General features: G+C 32.2%; 1 protein-coding gene across 5 annotated transcripts in view; it reads right to left on the reverse strand.

The window, feature by feature from the left end:
• LOC143258598 (serine/threonine-protein kinase 40-like) overlaps positions 1-9,132 on the reverse strand; it is a 38,324-nt gene extending 29,192 nt beyond the window's left edge. The window contains exons 1-3 of one of the 5 annotated variants that reach the window (XM_076517791.1): positions 8,922-9,132; positions 8,079-8,171; positions 858-982 (exon numbers count right to left, since the gene is read on the reverse strand). In XM_076517791.1, the coding sequence (XP_076373906.1) occupies positions 858-972 (115 nt within the window). In that variant the 5' untranslated portion in view covers positions 973-982; positions 8,079-8,171; positions 8,922-9,132. Of the gene's footprint in view, positions 1-857; positions 983-8,078; positions 8,194-8,811 lie in introns of all 5 variants that reach the window. The other 4 variants (XM_076517789.1, XM_076517792.1, XM_076517790.1 and 1 more) reach the window with 4 other exon arrangements.
• Positions 9,133-13,754: the final 4,622 nt, after the last annotated feature.

A 13,754-nucleotide genomic window follows, 5' to 3' on the forward strand; every position in this document is an offset into this window, starting at 1 on the left:
GCAGCTTGAAAGCAGGGTTACATAAAAATATTTTATATTAATATTTTACCTCCCATCACCCTAAAACTAAACAAAATGTTGGAAAACTAATAAGCATGCTAACAGTTCTAGGTATAACATAATTTTCTGATGATTGTAATCATTTTATACTCAGCTGAATTGCTGTCAAAGCTTCACATTAGTGGACCAAATATAACTCAGCACTTTAAAGAATACCATCAATCCCACCAACCTTCTAAACAACCAAATTTTCACTTATTCTAATAATTCAAATGATAACTTGAAAGAGTTTAAGTTATCAATTAAGATTTTTTGTCATTGATTTAACAGTTCAAAACTTACAAATGGGTTTCGAGTGTATATTTTTCTATCTCTGATATTAAAGCTTCTCAATAAAGTATTTCATAAAAGAAGCATTTCCTATTTCACAATCATTGTATAATATGTTGTTCTCATAGTACTGATTCTGATGCTTCTCTGAACCAGGCATTTCATCCATCATGTGTTTCACAATCCAGTGCAACATCAGGTCTGTCAATTTTTAATTAAAGTTTATGCAGCCTTTCCTAATTATCAATTAAAGACCTTCCAAAACTTCTGTACTAGGAAATTTGCCCCCAAAGAAGAAAGATCCACCTTTCAAAAGTGCTCAGGTTATAAGGTTTTTAATCCATTTCTATCAAGACTTCTTGAACATATGCATTTTTCTAACATCATGAATCTACACCTGACTCAATATGCAGAGAAAAATGTATGCATAATATGGTAGCTAAATAGTTATGTTTACATGAATCAATTGGCATTTTGTAAATTATCAAATGTTCTAGTAAAAAATTATAACACCTAAGAAAATCTACCTAAAAGGTAAGGTCCAGCTCTTTTAATAACCTTGTTATTGACAGGGGTTCCTGCAAGTGGTGAGGACTGTCGCTTCCTCTTTCTATCATTTCCTCTTGCTATTACCTTTTTCATTTCAGCTGCCCTTTGGGGAAAAAACAAGCAACCTTCTCTATCAGTCAAAATACAGAAATTTAGCATAAAATAAAATTCTCATAAAAATGTTGCTTCTATTATTATTTCACATAATGCCCAAATCAGGAGAAACTGAGAATACAAATTACAAGGAAAAATAATCATTTACCTACAAGTGCTTAATTCCCCCCTTAAAAATGTATTTATGAGAAAAAACTATGCTTGCTTAATCTCTCTCAAAAAAAATTTTTAACCATAGAAAACAAAATTTAAAAAAATACATTAAAAATAAAGATTATTCTATCAGAGTTTTAAGGCAACACTTTTTCTATATATATACATTAAAGGAATTAGACTCAAGCCCTAACATTTACAGAGGAAGTAAAATGTTTTGGACCTCACTGCAATTTTGCTTAATTAAACACTGTACAAACACTGTCCACAGACAATTCTGGACAGTTTTAAAAACCAATAACTTCAATACAAGTCAGCTAAGACTTTGTATAAGTTGCATCTACCACTTTTTAACAAAATTAAGCTGTATGAAAATATTCTCGTGAAGTAAGAAAAATTCATTTGAAAAATACAAACTTATGTTTTTTCAATACTACACCATTAAAAACAAATATCATCCTGATAATCAGCTTAGATGGACTAGAAACATCTTAAATATATACCTAAAGTCCATGTTTACAAATCTTTCAACCATCAGTCCTCAAATTAATATCAAAGAATCAAATTCAGAAAACTTAACATCTTATGCTCTCTTTCAATCTTTCTTACAATATTGTATTTCAATTTGGGGTGGCACATATAAGACTTTTTAATTCCTATTCACAAGTTGCAAAAAGTGTTTTCTCTCTTATTTTACTCATAGGCTTGATACGATTTCAGTAAATTTAACTCCCTCTTTCATATGATAAACTTTATTTATATTTTTTAGCTTTATCTACATTGCATGTTTATTTTAATAGGCCTTTTAAAGTCACTTCATATTTTACGCGACTTCAATCTTTTTTCCAATTAATGTACCCACACCATTAAAACAGTTACACTTCATCAATATCTTTATTTGGCACCTCATTATTCATAATTTTATTCCTTATAGTATAAGATCTTCTATTAATCGTGTTAATCAAAAGAAATACTTAAAACAATGGATCTTAAATACTGATGATAATATTCTGGGAACTTTATATTGATTTTGTAAGTTTTGATTTTACATTATTATGTGTTTAACCATCACAGGACGAGTTAACTCTTTGTTGATGGTTTTATATTGATATTTGATTTTTTGTGTCTAATTTATTGCTTAATAAATTTATTATTATTATTATTTATTATTATTACAAACTAAATCTCATCTTATTCATAAAATGATAATTTGGCTGAACAAGTAATTTATTACATCAGTCACATTCTGATAACCTGGAACAGGTTTTTGCTGTTTGCAATCAGTGAGGAAAAAACTAAAATGAAAAAAGCATTCATGTACAAGTTTCTACTCCATATATGCATCAAGATAATTTTGAATTGCTTGTGTTCAGAATAGGCTTGTATAATTATTATAATATTTCTTTCAATCATACTACTCATTCAAACTCCAATTTCAATATTAATTTCATACAGTAGATAACAGAATATCTGGCCAATGAGTGATAACCTGTGAATTAATAACAATGGATTTTAACATCAGCAAGGAGTAATGGCTGAATGACCAACTGAGGTCACCTTTAAACCAAAAATGAAAAAAGTAAGCCCTTCAGATCCTTATTTAAACTAATTAATCCACTAACACTTATCATGTCATTAGATAAACTGTTCCACAATCTATACATAACTGAAAAAACAGGATTTAATTTATGTTTATCTAAAACTAGTTTAAATTTCCATATCACCACTTAAACAATTATACATAAACCATGCAAACCTCTAACAGCTTTGAATAGTTAAATAAAGTCAACCTTGACTCTTTTGCACTCCAGATAAATAAGATCTGAAACTCTAAGCTTTATCTCATATAATACACAGCATTATCTCAGTAATAATATTGTATCCAACTTCTGCACTATTTCCAACATACTGATATCCATCTTCAAGTAAGAAAATCAAAGCCAAACTTAATGCTCCAAATGAGACCTCACCAGTCCTATATGTAGTGTAATAACCTTTCTATTCCTAAATTCAAATTTCTTACAAAAAGATCAGTAACTCTTATCTTTATAGCTCTTTTCACAACAGCTGAACCCCCACAAGAGGGTTTTTTTATAATGTCATACTTAGGTCCATCTCTGCTTCCATAGCATCAGTCATCTTCTCACACAAGTCCTTTCCAAATATACATACCACAAGTATAGAGCTTTAAACTTCTCAATGTTAAAACTAGATGCTGAAATGGTATACTGAAGCCCAGGTACCCATCAGGTTTTAAATTACCTAACCCAACCTAATATTTTGGATTTCAATTATTAACTTATGTAAATACCTTATCTATCTATACTTGGTTAAACATTTCAATGTCAGGCAGACATCTGAATGAGAAAGTGCATGACAGCAGGTGTGTAACAAACAGATGGAAGCATGTTGACTGTAAAAATAAAAAATGCCAATCCTTCAGGAATGCTTTCAGTGTTTATACCCAATAGCTGACTTTGTGGTTTCAAATACAGAATGCTTTATATACAGTTATTGTGCAGATATATTTACTTATCAGAAAGATCAAGTAAGTAGCCTTTATTCACATTTAGACAAATACAGTGCTGTAAGCAATGCAACCCAGAATTCAGTCCAAAACTGTAAACATTTTTACTGCATTAACAAGAAAAAAATACACAAAACTGTACTAAAATATAAAAAATTATGAATCTACCTATTCTGTGTTGAGTTAAATAAACAAAAAAAATTCTGTCAGGTAAATTAAATGTGTTCATATCTATCATGTATATTAACACACAATCTACTACAGAATATACAGCATAAGCTAAATTGGTGTCAAAAAGAAATGTAATATACAAACAACTCATCATATTTTAAACTTGCAAAGCTCAAAGCTTACTTTGGGAAAGTATAGAGAAAAGTGTTATGTGTGCAAAGATGCATAACAATACAAGCATTAAAGCAGGTTCAATTAGCATTGACATACCAGTCTAACAGATTTGAACCGTTAACTGCTTGTATTTAGAAAGACAACCAAAAGATGTACACAGTAGGGAAATCTCTCTCATTAATTATACTGACAACAGTTGTTTAAAACTGGGGGAATAGAATGACAAAAAGTAGAATGTGCTTGCCAGGTACTAAAATACAAGACATTATACAGAATGTTATTTTATGTACAAACAAATTACATTTGAAAACAGTCATTAATAGCCTCGATAAAAAAGCTTTCATAACATCCTCCTGTTTTCCAGTTTAAAATGAAGTGTATCCAGATTAAGACTGAATTGATACTGGTCTGTCACAGATCTCCAGTTTCCATCAAAACTACAAAGAAATAGGAAGTGAATATAAAAATACAGACAAAACTGAAGGATCTGTGTCCAACACTAGGTTCATGATGCTAAAACACCCATAAATGAACAAATGACACCCTTCCCTCTTACAACCTGGAGAAAAATTTGTTCAGACCAACACACACTCAATGACTGAGTCAGAGTACAAAACTAAAAAAAAACTCACCTACTTCAACATTATGCCACTCAAAAGGATCAAAAAGTACAAGTAGATGCAATGAGCATCAACTAAGAAGTGCACAATGAAGTTACAGCAGCAGAATGAACATCACACACTGGTCATCTAAAAAACAGACAACCAGTAGCAAAATGAGATGCTAATACCTTACTCAACAATCAGGTAAGAAGACCTTTAAAAACAAAATAACAGGAAAAAAAAACTTGGGAGGTCAGCTGAAATCCCACGTCCCTTTGACACTAGTCTGTTTTTTGTGTTGCACTCTCACTCGTACAATAACCAAGGTGAAGGTCAAAAACTTGAGAAGCAATACAAAAAGTGGAATGTGGAGTATATTAGTATTTTACCAATTCCCAAAAACATTGGCAAACAACCAAGATATCAGGAGAGAGTTTAAACAGTATTTAAGGAATAAATCTTTTAACATGATGTTAGCATCTTCTGCTGTAACAAAAATCAGTTCAAGACATTAAATATAGCATTCTCCAGAGAAACATCTCTGGAATTAGGACAAGCACCAACTGAAGGTAAACATGCCTAAAAGATTGATCTTGTTCAAAATGATGAGAAAATGGGGGTTATACACTCATATGAAACTCATCATGGAACACCAGCAGACAATTCAGTATAAATGACTCGAATACACTGAACAATAAGGATTGACAATGCAGCCACATGACCACCTTATAAGATAAAAACAGACCATGTGTGAAGGCCTCCAAATAAGTTTCAAAAGTTCCAATGTTGTTGGAAATATTTGTACCAGGATTACTGTTGACTTTCAAGATCATTGTTAACAGTATGACTGTAAATAAGAAAGTCCAGATGATGACAAGAAAATAGATCTTATTTTTGTCCTGACACAAGTATAATACGTTACGCAGAAGGTGGGAAAGTGAAGAAGTATGGGCAGGTTAGTGCACACACTGCAATGTGTCAAAGACATTCATAATTTCAGTCACATGTTTATTAATAACATAAGAGCATCTCAACAAGAAAAGATGCAAAATGTGAATTGGTTAGAACTATGGGATAGCTTATTAGCCAATGGTTAATTACATGCTACAGATACATTCATTTAAACAGGTGAGGTAACAAGATATTTGAGGAGTCTCTAAAGGAATTCACTAAAGACAGTTTCAACTAAACTTACACAGTAGTGAAGGAGCTTGGGAAATTTAAAATCAACAAATTAATTAGACAGCTAGAGTAATGAGGACACTGAAAAAAGGGTTAGAGGATGAAATGTTAAATAACTTCAAAGATAAGGCTGTCAGATGTAAAGATAAGCTTAGTTGCTATTGATCTAATATTAGTAGCATCAAAAACAAAACAGATTATTTCAGATGTCAAGATGAAACTTGACACTACAATATACTGGGAATTACTGAAATCTGGTAAGATATAAAAAAGAATAATTGAAAGACGTAACAAAAAGAGGACATGGAGTAGCACTTTAGAAAAGGGATGAACTGCTTCAACTTGTGAATGAAGACAAATAATTGTGATCAAAAGGTGAATCTATATGGATTACAATTAGGGTATCAAGAATCGAGTTTGCAACTGTTACAGACCAACCAATCAGTTCCATAATTTTCCTGGAAGTGAAAGCAGGTTTCAAGCAATCTTCAGTCTAAAACTACTTTAATGTTTGGCTTAGCCAGTCATATGTTTTCTTTCCTTTTTTATATGTATACATATACTTGCTATGAGATGATGAAATCACAACTCAAAGCAGGATGATTGTTGGGCACTGACAAAAATGTCATTACTTAATTATCCCAGGTGACCAACTGATTTTCATACGGTCATAGAAACACTCAAGTCCTTACAACTACCAAATCATTAACATTACCACAGCTGTCATTACAAACAGCATAGTGCCACTTTGTTTCACTGTGACGGTAATGTTACAATTAACTCTAATGCGGGATTTGTCCTTTTTTTTTTTTTTAAATCAAGCACAAAGCTTGTTTGTTTGTTTGTTTTTGAAATTTCGCACAAAGCTACTCAAGGGTTATCTGTGCTAGCTGTCCCTAATTTAGCAGTGTAAGACTAGAGGGAAGGCAGCTAGTCATCACCACCCACCGCCAACTCTTGGGGTACTCTTTTACCAACAAATAGTGGGATTGACCGTCACATTATAATGCCCCCATGGCTGAAAAGGCGAGCATGTTTGGCACGACCAGGATGCGAACCTGCGACCCTCAGATTACGAGTCACATGCCTTAACATGCTTGGCCATGCCAGGCCAGCACAAAGCTACATAATGGGCTGTCTGTACTGCACCCACCATGCATATTGGAACCTTATTTTTCAATACTGTTAAGTCTTCAGTTTTACTGATGAGCCACTGAGGGAAGGGGGGATATAAGATGATATCATACATAAAGAAGTTTAAGAGACAGCTCAATTAAATAACAAATTAAAGTGTGCATAAAATACAGACAAATAACTAAAAAGAAATGAAGGAATATTTACTCACATGGATCAGAGCTTGGATCTTTGGTTTCTTTTATTTACATTAATGATAACATAAAGGGCAAAATTAGTAAGTTTTGTGGATGGCACTAAAATATTTTTATTATTACTGTATTCAGGATGTTTGTACACTAAAAAATGACTTGGATTGGTCAGTTAGTTGGATAAATATTTAGCAAATAAACTTTAATTATAAGTATGTGCAAGATAATGTATTAGAGTTATAATATGGACTGCATTTCAATAAAGATAGGGTCACACTCAAACACAAGTAATGAAAAGATTTTTTACACAGTGGTGGATATCACTCAAGCCTTTAAGTAACAATGTTAATAGAATTTTATGGTTTATTTGTAGACATGTTGATTAGAGGCAAAAGTACATAATGACCTCTTAATACAAATCTCTATATTTAAGCCTCAGTTGAAATAATATATACAGCTTTGATCTCATTATCAAAAAAAAAAAAAAAAAGAGCTTGGATGAAGTCCACAAGTATAATTATGGATATAGAATAGTTATGTAAATAAAGATTTCTAATTTTATTTTAGGAAAAATTATAATGGGTAATCTTATTGACATTTATAAAATTATCTGGGGATTGATTTCTTTGTGCTAAGACAACAGGATAAGTACAAAAGTTTAAGATTAAAAAAAAAAAAGGCATACTAGGCTTCAATTGAGATAGTTTTGTTATTAGCCCTTAAACGGTAATGTTGTGGGTAGCAGCATCAATTTATGACGGCTGCCATTTAAGGGTCAATTCATTTCATAAATGTACTTAGACAACTTTATTTCAACTATTTGTGCTGTTTTCACATATTATATACCTAGCAGCTTAAATTATCTTATGCCTATTAGTTGATTGAGAAAATAACCACACAATGGAGCTCAGACTAACTTGTAAGCTAATTTGTCTGACCAAACATTCCTACCTTTATTACCAAAACATGTCACTTCTTCTTGATATATTGAAGTCCTTGAAACTAACAGCACGTCTCCTTGGAAAGAACATGTCCTCCTTTACTCTATATTGGTTATGGCATCAAACTATATGCAATGTTACAATATTTATATATATTATATGTGTAAAACATCGCTACAATGGAATTCAAGGAGAAAATATAATCGACACAAAAAACATTTGTTAATGAGGGCAATATTTGATAATAATGATGACTCAGAGAATACAAACTCAATAAATAATTTTAATGATTCTCAAGATAATAATTAGATTAGTTTCAACATTCCTGTTATTTATTAGCAGATATCATCATATGATAAAAGGTTTATCATGTCAGATGTATGTATTTGAAATAACCTTTTCTTTATACAACTTTTAAAATCAGCTGTCACACGTTTATTAAACCAAAACTGAAAAGCGAAAAATGGCAGATAAGTAGATAAATCCATCACACACGTACGCAAATACATATATTACACCTTGTATTAATAAGAGGGAAAAAAACGTAATAATCTCTTCATTTTTATTTTAAATTTAACAAAGAATACCATACCGTCTACCCTAATAATTTAACAACGCTAAGTTTATAAGAACAATAATAATTTAGTCAAACTAGTATATGATCTCTCACTAATGCTTGTTTCACTGGTCCAGTAATCGTGACTTATATGTAATTAACTACAAAAAAATGCTGTTTTACTTACTCGTGGTACGAGTACAAAGCTCTACTAAATTCGTACAGTCTTGATACCAACTATAATATTATTCAATTAGCTAAATAATTACATGATATATAGTAATAACAATAACTGACCTGACTATCAGTAAAAGCGAATTTATATTGTTTTGGCGAACTTGTTACGTAAGTAAACCTTAATTAATCTCTACCATCCATCACCGGAAATTCAAACATAATAAGGATTTCCCCGTCAAGGCGTCATCATTTCTTTCGCTGTCGAAACATTTATTGCTAGTATAGACATTTTTCTCTAGGTAGAGCTTTCAAATAACAGCAAAAAAGAACATTTTTAATCCCTAGGGAACATTTATAATTTTGCACGAATATGTTCGATAAACTAATTAAAAATATCAACAGTCTCTTTTTTATCTTTTCATATAAATGCACTAATTTAATATATATTGCTAAAACGACGTTTATGTCACTTTATTAATCTATATCAAGTCTTATTTTTCAAAATTTTTATGTTCAATAGAAGAAGTGACGTGTCATGTAATTATGGATAATTGGATGATTTTCAATGATGATAATTTTGAATGGACCCTTACTGATATTATTTTGAATGCCAAAAACTGTCGAAACATTTTAAGCTAATAGGGCTAATATTGGTGATAGCGTGGTATGTGAATATGTGGTAGCAGGCTTAATATGCGTAATCTTCCTTCTTATATTAATATAAGAATATTCAATTCTTTCAACATATCTTGTTTATGTACAAATTTTGAATAAATATTTGATCTAGAAAACCGGTCAATTCCTTTCATTCTAATTACCTTGGTTGTTCTCTGATAGATAGTACCTACTGTTTCGCAGAAACATTTATGCAACTTCTCACACTGTGAAAAAAAAAAAAATCCAATAACATCGGTGTTCTTTACTGACGGAGTGAATTGTTTCTAGCAGTAATTGCTTCACCTGTGTAGTATGCGAATGACCATCCACGTGAGTAGCCTAGTCGTAATGGGTAAACCTAACGTTTCCTGTTTTACGAGAGGTATTGAATTGATATAGTACTACTTGGTAATTTAGCAAAAAGACATCTAGTGTAAGCAAATTATTGATCTATTTGAAGTTCTGGTAGAAACAACAATCTAATATCTATGATCTAGCATCTGTTCTTTTATAAATAAAGATTGTTTCACATTACAAACTGTTTTTGTTTAAGTTTAGTGCGAGAGGTATAATAAAAATTTGTGTAGTGCAAGTGTTAAATTTCGTTAATTTTAGAAGCTATAGTTTGTTATAGGTTTGTTTACGTAACTTTTTAAGAATCATATGTTGTATAATTCATTAGTTATGAACAGGTGATTGAAAGATTATTGCGTCACGCAACAAAAACATTCGGCCCGGCATGGCCAGGTGGATAAGGCACTCGATTTGTAAACTGAGGGTTGCGGGTTAGAATCCCTCTCACACCAAACATGCTCGCCCTTTCAGCCGTGGGGGCGTCATAATGTAATAGTCAATCCCACTATTCGTTGGTAAAAGAGTAGCCCAATAATTGGTAGTGGGTAGTGATGACCAGCTGCCTTCCCTTTAGTCTTACACTGCTAAATTAGGGACTATTAGCGCAGATAACCCTCGTTTACCTTTGCGGGAAATTCAAAACAAACCAAACTAAACAAGGACCTTCTACATTTTTTTGTATTTTTAATTAACTGTTATTGCATCATAACATCTCACAGTGTGTGGAACGCTCTAGTTCTCTGTCAGGCTGCAAATATGTGTCCAGAATATTGTTTGAGATAAAAAGACAGATGGCTAGATTAATGCCACATGACTGTGAGCTCAGCCACAAACAGCAAATAGTGATTATTTTTAAAATGAAGTTATAACAGAGTGAAAAAATAAATTAATTGTATCAGTCGTGTTCTAAAGTAATTAAGCCAGCCTGTATGAACTTGGACGTAAAGAGACGATTATGTAAAGCTCTGGATACAATTGTGGTGTCCAACAGTTATAGCGCTAATTTTGAGGCGAAAGTATCGCAGACTGTATTACAGTAACAGAGCACAAAGAATAATTTATCTTGTCAAGTTCTATTCTGAAGTAAGTGAACCAGCCTGTGTGAACTTTAACAAAAAGAAAATAGACAATTATTTAAAGATTTGGATTCAACTGTAATAAATCAACAGTTCAACAAACAATTTTATATATGTTTCATTTGTTTTAAAATATTATTTCAAAACAAGTGGAATGAACGCTATTTGTTTATTGTTGAATTTTATCGCTAAGAACTTACAAACACCTACTTTAAAGAATCCCGCTCGTACATAAAAACTGACAGATGTTCAGTCTGTTTATTTTAGCTTAAAAACGATCATTTAGCTAGTTTCATTCCTTAATTTACTATTATAAACTAGCCCTATCTAACACTCGTAAAGAAAACAGTTTTGTCTGAGTAGGTAAGAAGAAGACATTTTTATGCCCTAACCACAGGATTTATTGCAGAGTTTTCTGTTTTTGCTAATATACGTAGTAGCCTTTACTTGATCTCTTGAGTATAAAGTAATGATTTGGACTGATCAAACCTTGCTCCTGAAAATCAGTATGAATGCAAGAGAAATGAAAAGACAAGGGACTTGAAGGTCAAATGACGTTGTTAGTACTCATGCAGAATATTATATTTTCTAAGAATGGAAATAACGTTTGGATTTTGCTTAATAAATTGGTACAACTTTGGTGTTCAACAACTTTTTGATATAACTTGAATTTTTGAAAATTGTTATTTAATTTAACATCACATCACTGATTAATAAAGGCACCACATCTATACTTTTATTTAAGATTGATTGTTGTTTGACTTAAATTAAGGTTATATCATTGTGTGCAACTTATGTTCAGTATCTTTCTTTGTATCAAACTCATTCTTATTTTTATTTATTCACTGTAATACGTTTCTAATTATCTCCATTTATTCTGCAGTTCCAACCTAATTACTCTAAAGGAAATCAGTGTATCTGAAAATACCACAAGAACACTCACACCTGGATTTCACATTTACATTTATATATTTCAAATGTAGTTCAGCATTACTAGCCTATTCTAAAGCATTGGGTGCAGCTAACTTTATGTTAGAAAATCTCCTTGTTTTATAAGACCTTCTTTCCCTGGATATACTCTTTTCAATCGTATATATATATATATAATGTCTTCACCCGCCTTCCAGTTCTGTTTTAGAGGGCAGTGCTCATCCTGTATTTGCACTCTGGTTGATCTTACCATAAATTAGGGAACAGACCGAAGCTGTCACTGACTTTTCTCTGGCAAACAGTGTTAGACTATACGTGATTTAGTCATCAAATTTTAATTTAATGTCACACGAGGTATGACAGTCGTGTATGTAATTATGTCTAAATAAACTGGCTATAAAACAAAAATCTTACGTCGGTATTTTAAGGATGAATGTACTATGGAACTTGTCAATTTGATTTACTTGGGAAAGTCATATAATGCTAGCAAAACCTGGACCCAGGATAGCGAATTGCATGTTGTAGAAATAGTCACAGTATTTCTGCGTAAACAGGTTATGTTCTGTAGTTTACAACATTGCTGAGGGATTCACTGTACCTCATTGGACAGAAGTTGTGCTCCACAGTTTGCTTGTTGCAGATGGTGTCATAGTATCTCACGTATACAAAAGGTGTTCTGTGGTTTACTTCAAGTGAGTTCTAATGTGTTGATCTGTGTAATATGATATTAGAGCCAACACAGGAAGTCTACTGTTTCCTGTCCAGATATAAAGCAGCATTACCTAGACAATGACCTGTTAAAAAAGGTATGAGATTTATACGTTGTTCTGTTATTGTGGTAGGTGAAGTGGAGATAATTCATGTGATCCAAGTGGATTTTGGGTCATATTATGGGAAGAGATAGGGCTACTACTGACCATGCAAAATGACCTCATCCTGCGACCAAATGAAAAGTCTGTAGTTTTCTCCGTTGCACATCAAATTACTTATGTTTTGTGACCAACGTTAAGTCATGTGGTAGTAGATTCCATTAATGATTATATACCACAACTGCTGCTTAAGGCGTTTCCAGACGAGTAACTAAAGGACCGAGAGTTAGCTTGGTGCTCCTTGCCATGCAGCAACAAGGTGAAGCCAGCCACCATAAATTGAGGAATGTAACACTGATGGACGTAGTCAGATGTTCTTGTATAACAGTTGAGAGTTCATGAATGCATTCTATACCAGGTATGAACCATCAAGACATGGTTATAAACGTTTCTTTGCAGCTAGTAGCTCCCAAAACTCTAATGCGGGAAATTCTTCAGACTTTGTATAACACAAGGACTAGATGCCATGATGGTGAGCTGTTTCTCAGCACAGAATATAAATTGGATTGCTGTGCATATCATGGAATACTTTTGGTGGATTTGCCGATGTTTATTTTTTATCTGCACCCAACTAAAGTGAGGAGATAAACTCGCGAATGGAAGTACAATATTTTGCTGTTTGGGTACGAAGATGTCTATGACAATAAAATATTCTGTTTAGCCAAGACTGGTTAAGTGTGAATTGATATACATGCATATTATAGTGATAGCATTAATATAACTACTGGTCGAAAATAATTTTAAGTTAAAGTCTAAATTTAACGAAATGTGGCCATGATCAATTATTTCATGATGCCGAGAAAGTATATTTGGTTTAAAGGCATCACATTAGTTATTAAACAACCTGACTACAGCTACTAATGTATGTGATGATGCGCAATGATGAGATGTATGCAAATAGCATTATGCGTGTATAAATAAATGTGTATTGTTGCACCTGTGTAGAGATGTTATACAGTTATTCATCTATGCTATATAACAAAAATAGATAAAAGACATGAGTAGTGCAATTATAAAGTAACATACGAAACATAAAGGATTTAATATGACTGTTAAGATTTCAGTAT

This window comes from Tachypleus tridentatus, chromosome 8 (genome assembly GCF_004210375.1).
Source record: "Tachypleus tridentatus isolate NWPU-2018 chromosome 8, ASM421037v1, whole genome shotgun sequence".
Classification (NCBI taxonomy): Eukaryota; Metazoa; Arthropoda; class Merostomata; order Xiphosura; family Limulidae; genus Tachypleus; species Tachypleus tridentatus.